This window comes from Penicillium verrucosum (assembly GCF_028828655.1).
Source record: "Penicillium verrucosum strain IBT 35672 chromosome Unknown utg000005l_segment0_segment0, whole genome shotgun sequence".
NCBI lineage: Eukaryota > Fungi > Ascomycota > Eurotiomycetes > Eurotiales > Aspergillaceae > Penicillium > Penicillium verrucosum.
Window position 1 is genome coordinate 1,536,064 of NW_026643214.1, and position 20,620 is coordinate 1,556,683.

A 20,620-nucleotide genomic window follows, 5' to 3' on the forward strand; every position below is an offset into this window, starting at 1 on the left:
GCTGGTATTAACTGCTCCAGGTATTAGGTTTATAGAAGCCCGGCCTACTTGCTCTGAAATGCTACATAGATATATATAACTAGTTAGTTAGTGTTTGCCTCTAGTTACATATTGTAGGTAGTTCAATTGTTATGTATAGGGCAATTTCAGTCAAATTCCATAGGTTCAAAGAATAGTTTTCTTTATTTTTAGACCATAGAGTATTTAAAGGGTCAAACAGATAAAGTATCAAGATCAAAACATCTCCATAATATCATACATTAGTTAACTAACTATACAAACTAGTTAGATGTATACTTTGTACAGATCTTGATGCTTATCGGTTGCCTGCCCAACCCCCCAGCGCTTGCCCAGTCGCGGGTGTTTACTTGCCCTGAGCGTCCCGTGATCGTCAGACTAACCTAGATAGGTTTAATGTGACCCTGTTCTGGCCTCTGATTGGTTTATATTCTTAGATAATTGACCGGGGCTGGGACACGGACTAACCCAAAACGGGGTACCTTGGGACTCCCCCGTTCCCAGCCTCCCAGCCCCTCGCAATAACGCAAGCTGGAGTAACCTCTTCCTCTTAAGGTCTCGCTCAACTCCATTATTCTCCCTTCTTTCATCCTTCTCCAACTTCTCCAAGTCATTGTCTTCTTAGCTCGAAATTGAAATTCCTACCCCTTGATCCGTCCCTAGTTCTTTTCATCTTCTCTTTTGGTTCCTGAGGCAACATACCTGGTCTGAGCATCTGTGCGATCGACCAAGCCCAAGGCCTGACTGATATCAGTCTCCGGTATGTACATAATTCTTTTATTCTTCAATCATCTGTTCTACGATAAAGGTGCTGATAAGAAATTAGTGCGAGGACCCGTTTCCCCACGGCTAAAATCCCCGTGATCTTATCATAGTGATATATTATTATATCAATATCACTAAATAACTATATATTCATCATGTCTCAAAACACCAACTCGCAAAGCTCCCTGGGAGCACCCGCAGAGATTGTGCCCTCGACTCCAGTCCGCCGGGCCACTTTGTCCCCGTCGCCAGAGCTCAGCGCTATGGCTAAGCGCCCATTGTCCGAGTCGGATAAGAAGTTCCTCTCACCTCCGCCCTTGTCATCATCAGATATGACCCCTCCACCCTCATCTCAGATCCCAGGGGCCCCACTCCGTTCTCGCTCACACTCGCGCTCCTTGAGCCCTTCGTCGGTGAAACCCACCGACCTGGACAAGTCGTTGTGCGATGCTTACGGCGCATCTGAGAACCTGCCCACCGCGGAGGAAATCGATAACGCCAGTGAAACCGAACTGCGCACTATTGCCAAGGAACTTTTAGCTGTAGCCCGAGACTCGCGCATGTCTGCACTACACTTCAAACTGCAGAACAGCTTGGTCTCCTTCGCAAGCAATGAAGCTGTCAAGCGCGCCGAGGTGGAGCACCAGCTCGCTAAGCGCGAAGTCGAAATTATTCAGAGCGCTGAGTACCGAAGTCGCTCGCACCCTGTGGATCCCGTCACGCCCAAGCAATCCCAGTCTGCCTTGAATTCCGATTATCTCTCGGCTGTTCAGCGCTCGCAGGAATTAGAAGAACTCAATACCGTTCTAGACCGAAGACTCCGAAATGCAAAGCGTGCCATCGATGAAGCTACCAGTCGGTCTATGGACCTTGAAGAGCAGAACCTCATGCTGAGGCGCCGCATTGGCGACAACCGCAAACACTTCTCCCAGATCTTCAACTACGGCAGCATGTCGCCGGGTACTCAGAATGAGATACATAATCTCTGCCACGGTGAACATACAGATGGTCTCGCCGCTCTTCTCTACGCCGATAAACTTACCAACCAGACGCACGCTTATGGTACTCACTCGGCAACCTCCGTCCCCGTCACCCCGAACCACTCGAAGAGCCAGTACCTCACCCCAATTGGACACCCAAGAGATGATCACTATGATAGTGATAGCACCGTATCCCTCTCGGCCTCCGAGGCCGCGGAAGAGGCTATGGGTTCCCCGCAGCACATGCGCTCCACTGTCCCCAAGAGTAGCACACTACTTCAGACAAAGTTGTTCGGCCAGGTCCAGAAACCCGGTGTGGAGCGATCCCGCCCTGGCAAGCGCAAGGCAGGCAGTGATGCAAACGTTGCCCCCGCGAAGAAGTCCAGGGCTACGAATGGTATTGGCCTGGGCATCAATAATGCTTGAGTGCATATCCCGGCCAGCTGAAAAACTCGTGCCACCAACTTTGATATGATTAATGACCTAGCGCTGCTTTGCTTGTTACGATTATGGGACCCTCACGAATGATGAAGACATGTCAAATGTGTGGTGTTTTCAAACTAGCGACTTTTTTTTTGGGAATTTTCTGGTATGAAGAGGCCATGCAACAGTGATCCATGGCCCTTCACATGTGGCGTTATTAAATTGGCTTGTTCGATGGGAATTTGGGATATGAATTTGGAATGGTACAACCATGTACAATAGGGTATAGAGTCTTCAAAAGGCCAATAACGAATTGGAACATTGAAAAGAATATATGAAATCTATAGGACCAATCGAATCCAACCCTCCACAACAAAAATTTAAAAATCTTCAAGCATGATCTCTTTCAACATTGAACAATTGCTATGCTTCCCAGGTTGATATCATAGCAGAAGCAAAAAATCCAAAGAATAAAAAAATAAATTAAATAACTCTGGCAGATTACCGAATCCGGTTTGGTTAGGGCTCGCTAAGCGAGGCGGTGTGTCAGTCAGCGGGCGGCCACACGAAAAATGGAACTTCATTTTCTGCCGTGAAGGAGGATCTGACCAGCAACCCTCGACGACCACCACCCGGCTCGATCCCCATCCGTCAACATGGTGCGTTACCTATCCCTCCTTGGAAGATGCAATGAAGGATTCGACTTGTGCGATTGAAAGAAATCGATGGATCGAAATACGCCTCGAAAAGATCGAAATGGTTGACTGACCGATTGTGTGTGGGATATATAGGCGATCAAGCACAACAACCAGATTCAGAAGAACCGTGAGTGACCCGCCGCTTTCACCTCTATGTGATCGATTCAAACCGACAGAAGACATGGAGAGATCGGACCTGAAGGAACAGTGATTAACGAATTCTTGAATAGACTTCCACAAGGACTGGCAGCTTCGCGTCCGCGTGCACTTCGACCAGGTACGACTATCCAACATTCCCCCGACCAGAGATTTTTTTTTTTATTCCGAACGATATCGCAAGCGACTTGGAATCGAGGAAAAATTTTCTTTGCAGGATACGAATTTGGCCGACTAACATGAATCGCACAGCCCGGCCGGAAGCACCGTCGTCGTGAGGCCCGCATCGCTAAGGCGGCTGCCGTTGCTCCCCGTCCGGTCGACAAGCTGCGTCCCGTTGTCCGATGCCCCACCATCAAGTACAACCGCCGCGTTCGTGCCGGTCGTGGTTTCACCATCGCCGAGTTGAAGGTAAATTGAGCCGCATCGAAAATGGAGGCAATATGGAGAAACAACTTACTAACTCGAAATCTTTTTCGCGCTTTATAGGAAGCTGGTATCCCCAAGAAGCTTGCTCCCACCGTCGGTATCTCCGTTGACCACCGCCGCACCAACTACTCCAAGGAGTCTCTGGTTGCCAACGTCGCCCGTCTCCAGGACTACAAGGCTCGCCTGATCCTCTTCCCCCGCAAGAGCGGTCAGTTCAAGAAGCTCGACTCCTCCGCTGAGGAAGTCAAGGCCGTCAAGACCACCGTCGCCGAGGGCAAGCGTGACGGCATCGCCACCCGTGTTGAGGCCACCTTCCCCATCACCAACCCCACCGCTGCTGAGGCCGTTACCGAGGTCAAGCGCGACTCGCTCCCCAAGGGCGAGGAGGCTGCTTACCGTCGTCTCCGTGACTCCCGCGCTGAGGCCCGCTACAAGGGTATGCGCGAGAAGCGTGCCAAGACCAAGGCTGATGATGAGGCCGCTGCCAAGAAATAAATGTGTTAATTCCCTCGTGCTGATGATGATGATCGGGTCGGTTTTCGAATCCGGGATTAGTGTACTGTGGCATGGCGTTGCGCCTCTTCCTTGATTCCCTCTCTCCCTCCCCAACTTTACTCCTTTTTGTCTCTAAAAGAAAGAACTCGGAAGATCTCTCGAAATTCAAAACCGCCCAATTCTCTCAATCTGAGCTTTATGCCTGTACCTCTCGATGCTTTTTGTGGCTGTCCAGCTGGGAGTCCAGGCCCTTGAATCTTGGACTTCCAGCGACGACAACATTGAAAGCTTTTTGTAGTTCATTTCATTGTATATGTTGTAGCTTCGCTATGAATATGTCTTGCCTCGAGGATCAGTTAGATGGGAATGACAGTATGCAATTGCATGTATCTTTCTCTATGAACATACCGGAATCCAGTGACTACGAGTATATACCTATCTTCTAGCTCGTTTATGAAGACAGAAAAGTAGTTATTTCACAAGCCACACTTAAAAAAGAGGAACACATTAAAACTTGCAGTCTGAGCTCTGCTCGGGTATCTTCAGAGAACTACGCTAAATAACCATTCCAACGCCTAACGCTGACCATCATACCGGAATTATCAAAATTTCAAAAACCACCGAACAAAGCACCAAGAGCACCTTCAGTCGCCCTTACCACCGCATCAACATGGATACCACCCTCCAAACCTCGCGTAACCAAAGCGCCATCCTCACGCAGCAACGCATGGAAAAGCTTCTTCGTCTCCTGGTCGATTTTCTTATCTACCCCAGGGATCGACACGCTAATCTCAGGCCGCAGCTGAGGCTCTCCGGCCCACTCATCCAACACCAAAGTATTTGATAATAGTACCCGGGGACTGGAATCAGATGATTTAGGTTTGATGACCATGGCACTCCGATCCAAATGCGGGACCAATCGTCGCAGTTCAGATAGTGTGATAACACCGTTCTTGCTTTCTGGGGCAGTATCCTTTCTGCCCTGTTCAGCGCGCGGACCATACTTGTAGTCAATGTGTGCCCATAAACGAGAGCGAGTGATTGCGGATTCCCAGTACCGGTTGATACCCCAGCATAAAGTTGCCACGTCGAGTTTCAAGAGAGGGTTCTCTAAGCGGGTATCGATCCATCGGCGCAGGGTTTCGGGGACTTTTCTTTTTTTGCTGTCGCTGCCAGTAGGCACTGACAGGGAAGTCAGAGACTGGGTCTCCGGGTTTGTCTCGTAGACAACAGTCACATTGTATAGACTTGCTGGGAATGGAGATGGGGAGGAAAAGGTCAGTGTGTGTGTTTCTAACAGCTCTCCCCTACGTGACGACCGAGTTGTGCGGGTCTTGAGAGTTAAGGGTGCGAAGGCTGTCAGGTATGGCAGTGACTGAGAGGCTTCTTGCAGGGCAAATGGATTTGTTGGTAGCGATGACAATTCGCGTTTTGGGCGAGGGATATTGGCGGAGAACGGGAGTAAAGTGGCGAGGAGGGATGATATTGATTTAGGGGCCGTTTTGAGGACCGGGAGACTTGTACGATTCGCCTCTTCCGATGTGAGTAAAGACCTAGAGATTATCAGCAGTGTTCAAGCCAAATTTACTTCTAGAACTCACAGAAATTTGTCGAGTCCTCTGGCGTCGCCTTTCAAGTCAGCATCGGACTCCATTTTCTTTGCCCATGTTTCCAGTTCTTTGACTTCGTTTCTCAGCCGTCGCAAATCCGCAGCGCTCTTCTCGCGCGAACTGCGTTTCTCGCGAACAGCTGCGGAAATTCCACCCAGGTCTGGAGCTGTATCCAAATCCTCCAATGGAGGAGATTGGAAGTTTACTGCCTTAAGTGGGCTTTCATGCAATGCATTGGCAGTTCGTCTTTTCGCTCGTTTCTCCTGCCGCCTACTAGGACTGCTACTCAACATCCCTCTGGGTCGATCCGGAGCCTTTTCCAGACCTAGTTGTGTTGGCGTGGGGGGAAGATCGGGCTCGAGGATATCTTCATCCATGAGACTAGAGTCCGGACCCATATCCATATTAGGTTCTCTTGTGGCGCTGCCCAATTCCAATGCCAATTGACGCTCGGGGGTATTTGATTCGGGATTCTTTGGCTGTGGCATTGGGGACCCAAACACAAAATCTCCTGGAAGAATCCTTCTTGAAATCCTGCGTGGGGGTTTCGAGAACGCTTGAACACCACTTGAGCGCTTGTTGGGGGAACTTTCGGGCGCTTCAGAACCTGGAGGTCGAGTGAGGGGACTTGCAGAGGCATTGAGCGAGGGCCGGAGCGCTTTGCGATCGCGTAATCCAAATTTTCGAGGATCCTGTTGTGCGCTGTCTTTGCTTGCTGGTCGTCGGGCAGGAGACCTGCTGATTGCGCGCTCTAATAGCTCGGGGTGTGATCGTGCGAGACTGGCCTTTGTTGGAGACTGGAAGGAGGGTCGTCTCGACCGATGGGTGTCATTTTGAGGGAGGTCTGGCTCCACAGAAGTGCCTGTGGTCTCGCTGATTTTCCTTTTTTTTCGCTGGGGAATCCATTGTCGCGTGGGGTGTTCGTCTTGTCCGGCGCGCAAATGATGACCTCGGGAAGATAAACAATCGTCCACTTGTTTGCAGTGTTTGCATTATGACTTAATCTCCCCTCGTTAATGCACGAACATCTAGTCTTTTTCCAACTCATACCATGAAGTGTTTCTCGGTTGGTACAAGACACTCATTGCGGAGGTCTGTATCTCAACTCCGCTCTTTCCCTGGCAAAACATTTCCTCCAATTGCTTCACATCGACAATATGTGCTGGTTCCGACCCCCCGGCGCATGAACGGACATGGCCAATCGGACCAAACCGATTCCTATAATACTCCAGCTTCCCTGGAGGAAATCGCGGACACTCCTCAGGCCCACCCTCTGTCGGGATACTATTCATTGATATTGAAATCGGACTCACCATACGACGGTGGTGCATCGACATCGCGCCCGACGCCCGCTCGGCCCGAGGCCAAACCGACGCCGGCATCTACCGTCGCACCGCAATCACCGCAAGAAAAAATGGCGATTGTATTTGGCACCCGTCTCGCCGGTCCAGGCCGATCCTCGCGCTATAATCCTGGTGAAGCTCCTCCAGTGTCAACATGGAGAACTATCAACGGAGTCCCCATTCCTCCACAACCCGAGGAACCGGACAACTGCTGCATGAGTGGCTGTGTACACTGTGTCTGGGATGACTTCCGGGATGAGATGGAAGATTGGGCGTCCAGGATCGCAACGGCCAAAGCTAAAGGTGGGCCTGAGAAGGGAACGAAGGACATGCGCTCGGCGCCTCGTGCGGAAGTCCGCGCAGCCAGTGGAAGCATGGATGATGATGGCGGTGGCAGCGAAGCAAATTGGGCCCCACCAATTGAAGATAATGATCTGTTTGCCAATGTCCCTGTTGGTATCCGGGAGTTCATGAAAACGGAGAAAAGGTTGCGGGTGAAACATCAAAAGGAGGCTTCAGTGTGAGCTCTTTAAGTTGATGTTTTCTTGTTTTTTTTTTTATACCCTGTGTTATATTACATTGGAACAAATAGGGGAACCTATGTCTAGAGCACATCAGGCATAGTTAGTATATGGTATAGAGATAGACTGTACATGAGATGAGACCTTCAAGTGATGCCACGACATTTTATACTCTGTTCCAAAAGAAAGCGTTCAAAACTATTGTAATATGTAAATTTATGCAATTAGTTCAATCCTTATAGTATGACCGTTGAACCTCGAGGATGATATTTTGATAGCTGCATCTCAGTTTGTAGGTCAGTTTGTAGAGTGCCAAGATCGGAGCTAAGGGCGCGGTCTGTTTTTTTTTTTTCTTTTTCCCTCTCCATCTGTCTTTCTTTCTTTTTTCTTGAAATGAAAGAAAGAAAATCAATCATTCTTATTCGGGTCTAAAGGTAGTTGAGCTGTCCATTCCGCAGCACAGCTGAGTTGCTGATCATAACTTGACTCTTCCCCCTAAGCCCCGAGGCTATTCCGCTACTCTGCACTCTGCACTCTGCTACTCCATGCCATGCGCCCGCCTACCCCGGACTTCCTTCGTTAGGGCCGTGAGCCACCGATTTGCATAATGGCAACAGGTACCAGTGCCTGTATGCACTCCCGGAACATCAATAAAGGGTGTCTCTTCGTTCGAAATGAAGCCTGCTCCAATCCGCACCGGGGACTCACCCAGTCGAGATTCCCACCATCCTCACGAAACATACACACAATCTACTCAACTACCATGCCACTCCGATCCACCCGAAAGCTACACCTACTAGGACCTATCATTGCGGGCAATCGGTCTGCACTCAAAGGACACCGGCCAACAACGGGTGCTCACTATTCCACCTACAGTCCACCGCTGCTTGAGTCGGCTGTCAACAAAGTCGTTTCCAACAAAAGCCCGGCAGATGACTTGCTGAGCCCGCTACAACAATGTACCCCCGCTCAGGTCGCCACTGTACACTTACCGATCCAACGTAAGGTGTTGTCTACAATCAAAGATGCACGAAAGGTGCTTGAGTATGCCAATCGAGACATGCTTTGGGCAGATGCCTCTAGGAGGAAGAAGGAGTTGCAACCACGAATTGGTGGCCGTGCTCCCAATTATGTAGCGCAAGGAACTGCGATCTGGCTGCGATCCGAGCACAAGCTCGACACCTGCGACAGTCCAGAATCTCAAGCTTTCAAAGGAGAAGAACTTGAATTGCCCGTGAGACTATACACGAAGCAAATATTGAGTGTCATTAATAGCAATACATACAGCATTATTGATGAAGAGGTTGATTCTGGGAAGGCCATGCAGGTTCCTCGAATCATCGTGGAGGATGCGATCAATACCTCTACAGTATCTTGTATGGTTCTAAGTGTTCAGCTAAATGAATCAGAGACAACCAATATGAAACACAGAGTGGCCCACGACGTATCTTGGAAACTGGGTGGTACTACCTTTGACAGGCCGCCGCCCTATCACATTGCTCGTCTTCCTTGTGAAGCTATCAGGTATTGCTCTAGGCAGGAATTGCTGAGAATATTGAAAGATGGACCTTCTACCTTGAAGCAATTCTCCCACATCATACTTGATGACGTTCATTTCCGTGATCTCAATATCGAGGTGGGCATGATGCTTTTGAAACGATTTGTTGAACAATGCAAGTCTATCGGTGCATCTGTACCAAAGGTCGTTCTGATGGGCTCATTTCCTGATGTCAATGAACTGTGTTCCTATTTTGGTACCAAAACTACAGATGGCACACTTTTGCCTGCTCCTCATATGACTATTCCTAGGGGCTTCCCTGCGAAGAAGTATCATCTCAAAGAAGTAATGGCCAATATTACCCATTCTCTGACAACGGAGATCAGAGAGGCTCTCCTTCATGAAGACAAGGATACTCAATCCTTCCTGGCCAGAAGTTTCAAAAAGGTTGAAAAATCGGTACGCGTAAAAACCAAGACGCTTGTGAAAGAGGTTGTACCTCGCGGGTTGGTTTCTGCGACTCTTCTCTCGCTCTTGTCTACGACAAAAACAGGCTCTATCATTGTCTTCGTCCCAAGGTCAATAGATTTCATGAAAGTCACGGAGCAGATCACAACCTTTGGCCCAAAGCTGGGGTTCAATTTTGAGGATGAGGATCGTTTTAGAATAATTTACTTGCCTTCAAATCCGACAGCAGAAGAAAAAGCCAAAATTCAGCTTGAAATTCAGCTTGAAATTCCTCCAGGTTGCCGAAGAATTTTCATTTCAAAAGAAAGGAGTGAATTCACAATTCCAGACGTGAGGTACGTCGTTGACTCTGGCAAGTCAACGGATCGAAATTCGGCGGATATCAACTGGATCAATGGAACTGTCGCCTCACAACGGGCAGAGTGTACAGGCAGAGTCCAGGCTGGAGAGTACTACTTTCTTGGAACCAAAGTGCGGTTTAATTCCCTTCCAGTTACACCTACACGGCTACAGTCTATGACTTCTCGCTCAAGTATCCAACAAGCCTGTTTACATGTTAAGCGAGCGATCTCTGAAAGGTCCCTCTCGATCGCAGAACTTCTCGCGCAAACCTCTAAGCCACCTCGAGAATCCAAAGTTTGTGCTGCAGTGGATAATCTGAAGGAGTTGCAACTATTGGACGAACAGGAAGAACTCACCACTCTTGGTCACATTCTCGTCGATTTGAATATGGATCCAGCTTTGGGCAAGATGTTTGCTCTGGGCGTTATTTTCCGATGTTTGGACCCAATGCTGATCCTTGCGACTCTCGACCGGAACCCCGCCCTTTTTTCACCAAGGCCTTCTTCGCCAGGTCCAGGCGTGGATGCATCATTCGTTCGTTCGATCAACGAGTCAGGCTATCATGTAGCTGTCACCAATACCCTTGGGGCCATTCGACAAAGGTTGCATGCTCAGGAGGGTGAACGGGCTCCAGCTTTGGGAGATAAAGCCTCAGAAGACTATATGCTCAAGGTATATGATAAAGTGACCCCGAAAATTGGGCGAATTATCAGGAGATTGATCGCAGCCAAATTCATCCCTGCCGACAAGTCATTCGGTGATGGGGCCTTTTTTAGTTACGACGGCCTCAATATCAATTCCAAAAATGAGGCTCTTATCAAAACACTCTTGCTGCAATTCCTTTCCTCCAAGCTGGCCGTGAAGCCCTTTGGCTATACAGCCATCAAATTCAAATCCGGAGAGATCGTCGAAAGGGATCCCAATTCTTCCATTTCCAACAACTATATCATGGCCTACAACTTCAGATCGGCCGGCGCAAACAAGCGTCGGGGTACGATTCAAAAGACCCAGGTCGACCCACTGGCCGCCTGTGTCTTGGGGAGCAAGATAGAACAAGAAGAAGATAACGTTATCTTGGATTCGTGGGTGAAAATCAAACCACAAAAGGTGGGAAGCAGAGGAAATGAAGTTGCCAAGGACTTGGTTCAAACACACAAAGCCTTCGATGAGGTCAGTATATTCTTGTGGTTGATCTAATTCGTGTGCTAACTAACCATGGGATTCTTGCAGGCCCTTCGCACTGCCTTTAAGGTACTTCCTCGCCAGGGAATGGCAAGCTTCGACTCTTCAGCGGATTTGAATGCATATCGTGCCGCTCGCGGTAATTTGCTCGAAACCATTCAGAAATCACTGCAAGATATTCTCCATGCACATGATCCGCCGGCTCAGAGCACTAGGAAAGACATATGAATTACCACATGGATGCAAAGGACACACATATAGTTAGATGGAGAAGACATGTACAACACAACACATAACTACATAGTATCCATGTTTGTAATTATCTTGATAATAATATATAATTGTTGTCTGATTAGCCCAGGGCAATTGTTCAATATGGACATCGTAGACTATGACTCTTTTGATCGCCAAGTGAACACAACTCCAGAGCTTTTATGCTGTTGCATAAGATCTGGCTGTGTTTTCTGTGCAGAGTTTCATATTTTAATGGCCGCATAAAAGCGCTAGCTAACTATATATAGAGCCTGTCGGCGCTAGGTATAAAGTACATACATACATTAGCTTGGAATACCTGTGCAATGACCTTACGACCTCAACACTTGATACTTGTTCAAAATGTCTGAACTATGTCTTATGAATATCCAGGTGAATGTCGAGTCACCATCTCTTAAACAGGGGAAGCCTTCTTCTAGATCAAAAGTCAAGTCCTCAAGTCTACCAGGATCTCTATTTCGATCAAAAGCCAGGCCGTGGAACCTTGCACAGGTGCCCAGGCCCTTTTCCAACGGGAATATGTCCGTGAGCGGGGTCTTAATTGATAGCTCATTATGTTGTATAATGAACATATTTCGAAGCATTATTCTTTTATGTTACGCAGATGATACTAACGGGGAAGGATCAAGAAGAAGTATAAATATCCTCAAAATGGCGTGTAGTAGGTTCAAACTGAATATTTTCAGATCTTACGCTTGATAACCCTGATCATGACTACCATTCCTAGTATTTTGTCACTTTCAAACATTCAAGACTTCCCAAATGCCATTCTCAGTTTATTGAAGTTGAGCTTGGCCTTGGTATGTGCATATAGTTCTATCAGATTGTCTTCAAATGAAGTTTAACTAACCAAGGACATACTTCCAAATAGATCCCACTTTACCTTATCGGCCTCCTACTTTATAATGTCTATCTTCACCCTCTGGCCAAATATCCTGGACCAAAATCCATGGCAGCCACACGTCTACCTTATACCCGCATGATCCTGTCTGGTCAAATTGCACAAAGGACGAAAGCATTGCACCAACAGTACGGCAACGTAATTCGCATTGCCCCCGATGAACTTTCTTTTACAGATGGCGAGGCCTGGAAGACAATCTACGGCACACGTGTTGGCCATGGCCAGAAGCCCAAAGATTACCGATTCTACGCACCAACCGTTGAAGGAGCTCCGGGCATTATCGAATCTAATGACGCCGACCATTCTCGCTTTCGACGTTTGTTGTCGCACGCATTCTCCGATAGCTCACTTCGCGCCCAGGAACCTATAATCAAGGGCTATGTTGATCTCTTGATACAGCGCCTACATGAGAATATCAAGGGTGGCACAGATACCGTCGACATGCTGGCCTGGTACAACTTCACAACGTTTGATATTATTGGAGACCTCGCTTTCGGGGAGCCATTTGGCTGTCTTAGGAATTCAGAATACCACCAATGGGTATCTATCATTATGAGCACGGCCAAGTATGGCGCCTATACAAATGTGGCTCGACGTCTCCCGGGATGGAAATACATCGTCCCACTCATCACTCCAAAGCATATCATCCTGCAGAAGAATACTCACGTAGCCTTGACTAAGGAAAAGGTCCGGGGTCGGATGACCAAGTCTAACGAAAGACCTGATTTCTTCGGCAACATTCTGAAGCACCAAAACACCGAGAGAGGACTTAGCTTCCCGGAACTGATCTCCAATAGCAGTACTTTGATCATCGCCGGCTCGGAGACAACGGCAACTTTGCTGTCTGGCGTGACCTATCTACTACTGAGAAATCCACGCGTACTAGCAAAGCTCCAAGATGAGATCAGATCAACATTTGCAAACGAGGAAGAGATCACCTTGGAATCCTGCAATAAACTGGGGTATTGTCTGGCCGTCCTCACTGAGACTCTTCGAGTATATCCTCCTGTTCCAATTGGATTACCTCGTATCGTCGATGCTCAAGGTGATATGATTGCGGGAAACTGGGTGCCAGGAGGTGTAAGTACAGAACTAATTTTCGCCTACAAAGCCGTACAGCACCGCTTACACCACTTTTATAGACCACTGTTTCCGTCTCTCAATTAGCTGCCAGTCACTCCTCTGCCAATTTTACCGATGCAGGGGAGTTCATCCCAGAACGTCATTTGGATGACCCTCGCTTTGCGAATGACAGTAAAACTGCAATGCAACCGTTCAGTGTCGGTCCTAGGAATTGTATTGGACGCAAGTAAGTTCTTAACTTGTTCATCCGTTCATCTGTACTCGCTATTTGCTCATAACTATCTTTTTTTAGTCTGGCATATGTCGAAATGCGTTTGATTCTCGCTCGCATGGTCTTCAATTTTGATATGGAATTGGACCAGCCCGAAAAAAACTGGATGGATCAAGAAGTTTACTTCTTGTGGGACAAGCCAGAAATGATGATTAAATTAAAGCAGAGAGCTCATTTCAAATGATAGCACTGAGGCTACGATTCTGTGTTTGTGTATGAAGGACTTAACGGTGTTGAATCGTGATATCGGATGAGCTTGAACTTAGGGTTATACTATCATAGCAAACTATATTAGCAAAAGAATGCTCGGAATATTACCATGACCATCAATTCTTCAGCCTTAATCTATAATAATTAGCACTGAAGCATCTCTCACCTACAATAAGTCCAACTTACTCTCCATCTCATCCATCTTTATAGATCACCGCTTACCGCCTCCGCCATATCGGCAAAAAAAAAAGAGAGACACCGCAGATCCAAACCGCAAAGACCAACTCAAATGCACGAATAACTCAAGATCGAGCACAAATTAACCAAAATGTCGCTCTCGAAAAGCGAATCCGACGTAATCCTCAACCGAGCCAACGTCGCCCTATCCCGCAGCCAACGGCTCGTAGCCTCATGGCTACCACAACAAACAACAGAAGAACTAGCAAACCCCAAGACCGACGAAGAACTCCAACAAGAAGAAGATGAAATCTTCACTGCAGTGCCAGAGACGTAAGTGCTACTACTTCAGTCTTTCCGCTACAACCCAGACAGACATACTCCATACCGCCATCCCCCCAATTCCACAAAATATATATATAATATATAAATATATATACCCTGCAAACACCAACTAACCACATTCCCTAAATCAGTCTCGGCGTCGGAGCCCCCTCCCCCAGAAAGCAGCCGATGGAAGCTGGAACCGCACAGAGCTGGACTCGAACGATAAACTGCGCAAACAACTTCTCGGCAAGAACTACGATCGCGTTATGAAGGCCGCTGCCGAGCAGAAGGCGGCGGCTGCTGCTGCTACGGCCGCGGCTGCGGCTGCGGCTTCGTCTGCTTCGGCTGGTGTGACGAAAGCTGAAGTCGAAGAGGAGTACGATGAAGAGGATGGTCGGTCCGCTATGCTTGCTAAACAGAAGAATAAGAGGAAGGCTGGGGCTGGGGCGAATCGTGGTGTGCATCCTGCTGCTGCTGCGGCTGCGGCTGCGGCTGGTGATAAAGGTGGTGAGGAGGGTGAGGGTGAGGGCGAGGGTGCGCCGGCTCCTGCGCGCTCAAAGGGCAGGAAGAAAGCAACGAGTTATCTTGATGAGCTTTTGGCTGAGCGTGCGAAGAAGAGAAAGAAGAGGTGAGGATTGCGGTGGGTAGATTCGATTCTATGTTCCCACACGCACACGAGCGTTGCGCGAGCTTTCACATGGCTCCCGGTTCTTCTTGGGTGGATTAGGCTTTGATCTTGGTCACTCTGGATGCACCGGACACGGCGATTGGGCCTTGATTCGGGTTCTTGGGGTTGAACCCATGCTGCCACGGTGGGATTGCCTGCCGGCGCCCGAACTGTCAGCGACAGACTACAACGCAATGTCCCTTGGCTACACACGACCAGGCAAGACTGCATACATACTCAAATGATAACTCAACTGAGTGTCATCCTGTGCCATGTGCCACTCCAACAAGATACCCAACCAAAACGGTCTGCAGAAAAAAAAACATCATTCCAATTGATATAATCAAACTGCAAAATATAAAATACAATCCAATTCCAGTCTCTTGCTCTAAGTGCCACAAGATTCAATGAGTTTTTTTTATTTTGCTCCGCCCAACCCAAGGGTATATATAATATGATGTGTGTGAACGAAGTATGGGGACACGGAGATCCGTAGGCCAAGTGCCCGGGATTGGCGTGCGTTCGCCAGAATTAAATATCCAAAAATAGAAAAGATGGAAGGAGAAGGAGAAGGAGAAGGAGAAGGAGAAGAAATGGGGAAAGTGACATCTACAGGCGCAATTAAAAGGTTGAGAACAGAGCTGTGGACATTCTTCAGATGTATGGAGATGAGTGCCCTTTGCTCTAGTCAATGGTACATATGAAGGTCAAAAGAGCGGGAGAAGTAGAAGGGGGTGCCATAGCTTGTCGGTGGTGTAGAGAATTGATGAGAGAAGGAGAATGTAGTGCCACGATCAGTGAAAGGTGGATGCTGGGGATCTTCCAATGTTTAGGATTTTATTCCAACCGCTTCCGCTTCCGGTCCTCTGCCACTGCCTGCTGGTCCTCATCAGGTCTTTCAGCAGTATCGGCCGGATTGAGCAATGAATGCACATTGCTTGCCATGCTCGACCGACGGGTTGCGGGCAACGAAGAGCCGTGGGGGAATCTTGACCCGCCAATTGTCCAGCCGTTGTCGACACCGAGCAAGGATGGGGAAGGTTCGGCAGTGGGTGGGGTGGGGTGGCGGGATTGTTCTTGAAGGCGACGGGGAGCACCCATTTCGTATTGGGCGAGGACATCGCGGACTTGCTGGTCACTAGAGACCGGGGTCCGGTGTCCTGGTGATGAAGGCCAAGGGCCGTGTGGGGGGTTGCCAGGGGGTAGGGGGAAGCAGCCGAGGGGGACCAGCCGTGCTGTCGGATGTCCGCAGACGTGTGACGGCGGGCCAAGTTAGGCCCTGGGGATGTTGATACGGAGAGAGGATGAGGCATCGGTTGTTGTGGGGGCGGGGCGACGGGAGGTTGTGGGCGAGCGTATGCTGAGGCAGGATTGGCGCCGCCAATCGAGCCGTAGCGGCGAGAGGATACTGAGAGATGGGGAGGGACGGGCGGCCGGATCATGTTGGTGGGTCTAGGTGTATGGTCCATCATGGAGGGTCGACGGGCATCGTCCTGGGGCATCTGGCGCGGGGACAAAGGTGGACCGGCTTCAGTCATGTTGGCGAAGTAATGATGTTGCCGGGGAGGCATGAGAGTCTCGTGAGCGGGTTCGATAGCGCGCATGAATTCCATATGTTTCTCAACTTCTTTTTGCATGCTCGAGACTGGGGAGTGTCAGTGCGTGTCACCATGAGGGAAGCGGCAGTATTGACATACCATCGCGATGTAGAGGGCTTTCCCTATCGGGCACAACAGCTTGAAGAAACCGTGAAATAGAATGCGTCCACTAGAACCAGGTTAGCACCGATACACCCCGAAATAACATAGACGGCAGACATACTTGGTAGCACTTTGTCAGGCTGTCGGTCATAGCATGACATCTTGAATTGAGTGCGATATTGCCTTCCTCCGCCCGAGCCACACGAGCAAGCAGCTCGTATATGTTGTGCTCCATGGTTTGGAACCTAAGTTCGGTCGTATCAGTTACGGGTTCAGCGGGTGTTCCAGGCTGCGAAGCAGGAGGCTTGTGGCTAGGGAATGAATCGCGGTGGATCAAAGCGTGTCTCGAAGCACGGCGCTTGATCTCTCGTAGACCAGCTAGATCGCCTCTTTTGAAGTTCCCATTGCCATGTTTAAATTCCCAGAGCGCAGAATCTGGCGATCCGGTGTGAAAGACGTCGCTCACTAGCAGAATCAAGAATGGTCAGAAATCACCCCAATCAACGCTAACGTGCCAAAACACTCACCTTTGTGAAACCCATACATATTCAGCTGTCGAACGAACGAGGAGATATTGGTATGCTTGAAGTACGATCTAAGAGGGTCAGGGACGAGTTTATTGGGAGAGAGGATAGCACCCACGCTAGGACTTTGGAGAATTCCGACGTTGGCGACATGACGAAGCTATCGTTTGTACCGGACCAAGAGATGAGATGTTGAATGCCGGGGTCTTCTAGCATACTGTTTCCAAAAATTGTAAGCCGATGGAGATCAAAAAAGCGAAGGGCAAAAAAAAAACACATACTTGTAGAGCTTGTGAATGAAAGCAGTTTGGACGACTTTTGGCTGCTGAGCTACCGCCGTAGCGCTAATAGCCGGATTGGGAGCATTCAAAGAATTGTTTCCAGCTTCAGTGCCATTGGTGATCCCGGTCATTCGGTCGTCAGTGCCATGCGCGCCCGTAGGCGGAGGGGTGATATCCATCGAATGCTGACCAGACGACGAAAGCACAGGAATGTTTCGTGTCCTGCCGGGGGCGTCTGGTACCCCGGCAAATGAAATCCTAGTAGAAGGAGGGTCGGCAAGACGACTCATGTCGGAAAGGGTGTGGGTTTATGTATAGCACAAAATCGATGGTGGATGCGACGGGATCGTGAGGGGTGGAATTCGGACGCGATGGACCGTTTATGCTCGTGCCGAAAGAACGTGGGAGATCAACCAATAATCAACACTTCTGTCATCGCGCGGAAAGTGGGTTCTTTTCTGGGGGAAAAAAAGGATAATAATAAATGTGACAAGGGGGGAAAAGAAGAAGAAGAAGAAGAAGAAAAAGAAGAAAGTCTCGAAGTGTCTGGAAGGTTGAGAAAAAAAGGGTTTCTCTCTTTCTGCGGGGAAGGGGGCCGGAAATGCGTTGACAATCGGATCTGCAGATGTGAATTATACAGGTTTATATGAAGTACAGGGATAAAAGAAAAAGATATTATATATAACTATATATATATATATATATATATATAGTTATAGTTATATAGTTATATATATTATATATGATATTACATATATATGTGGAAAAAGGGGTCGTAGGGCTATTTACTTTTACTATCTCTCATAGCCCTACCAATTTAAGTATCAACTATAACACTATAACATATAATATATAATATATTATATATATATATATATATATATAACTTGAATTAAAGAGTCTGGATGTATTTAACTCTTCTACCGGCATTTTAAGGGGTGCATGTTGTAGCTCTACATAGTTACTATTATTATACCTTAAATTACCCCCTAATAACAACCATGACTATCATGACTATCATGATTTCACATACACACATGGCTGAGTCTAATCCTTGTCGGGGTACCGACATATTTATTCAAACAGTATTACTTGACAAGGAGCTTGTATTGACTGCAGTCGTCCACTAGTCCGCGGGTGTTCAGGTGGGTTTGACAGGGGTTACATATCCGACTAGTTGATATCGTCCATAGTCATTTCTTCAACGGATTCCCACACTTTCTTTCTACCTATCAAATAAGCCAGTTGCAATCACCATATCAGGGAGACCAGAAGGACGCCATGTCTCATCAAAGCACCAGATCCAGATTGTCTCTTCCGCGAAAAATATAACAAAGTCCCCGTTCCCCAAAGCCGAGGTGCAAAACTGCTCATATGGAAAAACCACACTGTGTGAGGACTCGAATCGACACGTTTTAGCATCGCGGACAAGGGAAGGACCTGAAAATTCAAAGCCAATGCGCAATATTGTTGTTCCTGGGAGGTGGGAGTTCTCAAAACAATAAATCAGGCCACGACCTTGGGCTGAATAGTCTAGGTTGATGTGAGGACCCCTGAAGTTCGGCTGTAGAGCGTGGAAATGCGCAATAATCCGGTCATCTGCCTCGAGTGAAAGAAAAAGTGAACCAAGCTTACCCTCATCTCGCAGAGGAGGATCATCGGTAGAATAGAATGCCCTCCTGTAATTTTCAGTCGTACAATTTCCCAGCAAAGTAGAACTTTGACCAGGATGCAGACACGCTCTGTATTTTGGTATGGTGTCTTCTGGTGTGACCCATACTTCGTCGTGTCTGAAAGGAAGCTCTTGATATTGCTCCCAGATACAGATAAACGTATTATCATGGACAAAGAACTTCCGGGTCTGCAAATGATGCGCTTCCCAGAATAAGCTAGCCCGTAGTTGAATATTGTCGCCATCTTTTCTGCGGACGCAAACGACGGAGAATCCATCCTCCTCTGCATGCAATGACAGCAAAAGAATGAGCGGCCCGATTTGGATGGAACGGGTGACTCCAGAGTTAAAGCAGAAGTGGACTACGGAATCCACGTAGCTCAGCATGACTTTAGATCCGATAGATATGTAATGACCAAATCGCAACGAAGGAATGCGGAAGGATTTGTACTGTTGGTTATGCATGTTCCAGACATGACAATACCTATCGTGTCCAGTCAGAAGTGCATTCAACACGATGAGATTGGCTTCCTGGTTACATACCCCCGAACAGAAGTTGCTGAGATCAGAGTATCCGAGACCTGGACATGAGTAAATTCTTCTCGATTTGCCGTTGTCAGGGTTCTGTTTTCGCCGGTTGGTAGGTTTACCATGTAGATAGTCGTCCGACCTGTGGATTCTTCAATCCACGCGCATACTCCATTAGAACAACTTATAGCGTCTCTGTTTGGCGCGGCGTCTATATCGGGAGACGCGTCATAAGGGACTTTCACCACGACAGCAGGCAAGCCCCTTTCCACTCGAATTCGTTTTTTAATCAACGCATTCAAATTAGCCGGGGTAAAGTCGGGCTGGATGACACTGTTTCCCATGTGATATCTGATTGTAGTGGCGACGACGATAGGTGAAGAGAGCAGTACTTGCCATCGTTTGGAGACCTTTATAATGTAAACATGTCAATAGACGTCACAAGTATCCCAATAGACGATGGCATACTCTTCGAAGGAGAACAAGATCAGCTAGGTCCAAGTACTTTACCAACATAACCACCAGTTCAAGAGGCAGTTTGCCGAGTAAGTCATATTGGAATGTCATCGTTTCGAATCGGCGTTTCACTTCTCGTATCTCATAAGGACTTAGGTTATCAAGGATTTCATTGAGCCTGTTTGTATTAGCGGGTCAGAGTCGGCTCTAAACTTTGGATGTGGGACATACGCTGCTCGCCGGCTTGAGTTGTCGCGGAGAGCCATAAAGCCTGTGAGAATAGCTTGGGTGTTTGAGTCCATATTGGATTAAATCGAAAGAGACTTTCAGAGATAAGTGAAAAGATTTTCAGAAAAACATGGGGTTCCTTCCAGGATTGCGCCTGGGCAACGGGCTGAGGTTCAAGTAAGATAGATGGTAAGGGAGTCTTGGAGGTGATCCGTGGACTTCAGTACATAAGCGACATCTGGAGCCCTGGAGGCTCAACATTCACACGTTTCTTCTTTCCTTCTTTGTTATATCCATCATGGAAGTATTATAGATTTTATTTAGGGCAGGACTATAGCAACCTCCCCCCTGCCTGAAAATGCCTGGAAATTCAGTACCGCCTTCCTAATCGGGT

General features: G+C 48.1%; 9 protein-coding genes across 9 annotated transcripts; 6 read left to right on the forward strand and 3 right to left on the reverse strand.

Moving 5' to 3' along the window:
• Positions 1-938: 938 nt before the first annotated feature.
• N7516_011462 (uncharacterized protein) lies at positions 939-2,189 on the forward strand (the record flags this gene model as incomplete). The annotated part of the gene is made up of 1 exon (XM_057224180.1): positions 939-2,189. One exon carries the CDS (start codon positions 939-941, stop codon positions 2,187-2,189), a length of 1,251 nt encoding a protein of 416 aa, XP_057069320.1.
• A 653-nt stretch (positions 2,190-2,842) lies between these two features.
• N7516_011463 (60S ribosomal protein eL13) lies at positions 2,843-3,964 on the forward strand (the record flags this gene model as incomplete). Its single annotated transcript, XM_057224181.1, has 5 exons — positions 2,843-2,845; positions 2,978-3,011; positions 3,115-3,161; positions 3,293-3,451; positions 3,530-3,964. The coding sequence occupies 5 exons, from the start codon at positions 2,843-2,845 to the stop codon at positions 3,962-3,964; spliced, it is 678 nt and encodes a 225-aa protein (XP_057069321.1).
• Positions 3,965-4,574: 610 nt separating this feature from the next.
• On the reverse strand, positions 4,575-6,659 carry N7516_011464 (uncharacterized protein; the record flags this gene model as incomplete). The annotated part of the gene is made up of 3 exons (XM_057224182.1): positions 4,575-5,517; positions 5,566-6,447; positions 6,625-6,659. 3 exons carry the CDS (start codon positions 6,657-6,659, stop codon positions 4,575-4,577), a joined length of 1,860 nt encoding a protein of 619 aa, XP_057069322.1.
• Positions 6,660-6,757: 98 nt separating this feature from the next.
• N7516_011465 (oxidoreductase-like domain-containing protein) lies at positions 6,758-7,441 on the forward strand (the record flags this gene model as incomplete). The annotated part of the gene is made up of 1 exon (XM_057224183.1): positions 6,758-7,441. One exon carries the CDS (start codon positions 6,758-6,760, stop codon positions 7,439-7,441), a length of 684 nt encoding a protein of 227 aa, XP_057069323.1.
• A 760-nt stretch (positions 7,442-8,201) lies between these two features.
• Positions 8,202-11,156, forward strand: N7516_011466 (uncharacterized protein; the record flags this gene model as incomplete). Its single annotated transcript, XM_057224184.1, has 2 exons — positions 8,202-10,916; positions 10,977-11,156. 2 exons carry the CDS (start codon positions 8,202-8,204, stop codon positions 11,154-11,156), a joined length of 2,895 nt encoding a protein of 964 aa, XP_057069324.1.
• A 755-nt stretch (positions 11,157-11,911) lies between these two features.
• On the forward strand, positions 11,912-13,640 carry N7516_011467 (cytochrome P450; the record flags this gene model as incomplete). The annotated part of the gene is made up of 4 exons (XM_057224185.1): positions 11,912-12,001; positions 12,073-13,182; positions 13,245-13,411; positions 13,478-13,640. The coding sequence occupies 4 exons, from the start codon at positions 11,912-11,914 to the stop codon at positions 13,638-13,640; spliced, it is 1,530 nt and encodes a 509-aa protein (XP_057069325.1).
• Positions 13,641-13,994: 354 nt separating this feature from the next.
• On the forward strand, positions 13,995-14,802 carry N7516_011468 (DUF3245 domain-containing protein; the record flags this gene model as incomplete). The annotated part of the gene is made up of 2 exons (XM_057224186.1): positions 13,995-14,176; positions 14,334-14,802. The coding sequence occupies 2 exons, from the start codon at positions 13,995-13,997 to the stop codon at positions 14,800-14,802; spliced, it is 651 nt and encodes a 216-aa protein (XP_057069326.1).
• Positions 14,803-15,674: 872 nt separating this feature from the next.
• N7516_011469 (heat shock factor family protein) lies at positions 15,675-17,632 on the reverse strand (the record flags this gene model as incomplete). The annotated part of the gene is made up of 7 exons (XM_057224187.1): positions 15,675-15,975; positions 16,065-16,482; positions 16,535-16,604; positions 16,659-17,002; positions 17,065-17,132; positions 17,180-17,278; positions 17,343-17,632. The coding sequence occupies 7 exons, from the start codon at positions 17,630-17,632 to the stop codon at positions 15,675-15,677; spliced, it is 1,590 nt and encodes a 529-aa protein (XP_057069327.1).
• Positions 17,633-18,567: 935 nt separating this feature from the next.
• N7516_011470 (F-box domain protein) lies at positions 18,568-20,300 on the reverse strand (the record flags this gene model as incomplete). Its single annotated transcript, XM_057224188.1, has 4 exons — positions 18,568-19,498; positions 19,558-19,952; positions 20,011-20,176; positions 20,230-20,300. 4 exons carry the CDS (start codon positions 20,298-20,300, stop codon positions 18,568-18,570), a joined length of 1,563 nt encoding a protein of 520 aa, XP_057069328.1.
• Between the last annotated feature and the right edge of the window lie 320 nt (positions 20,301-20,620).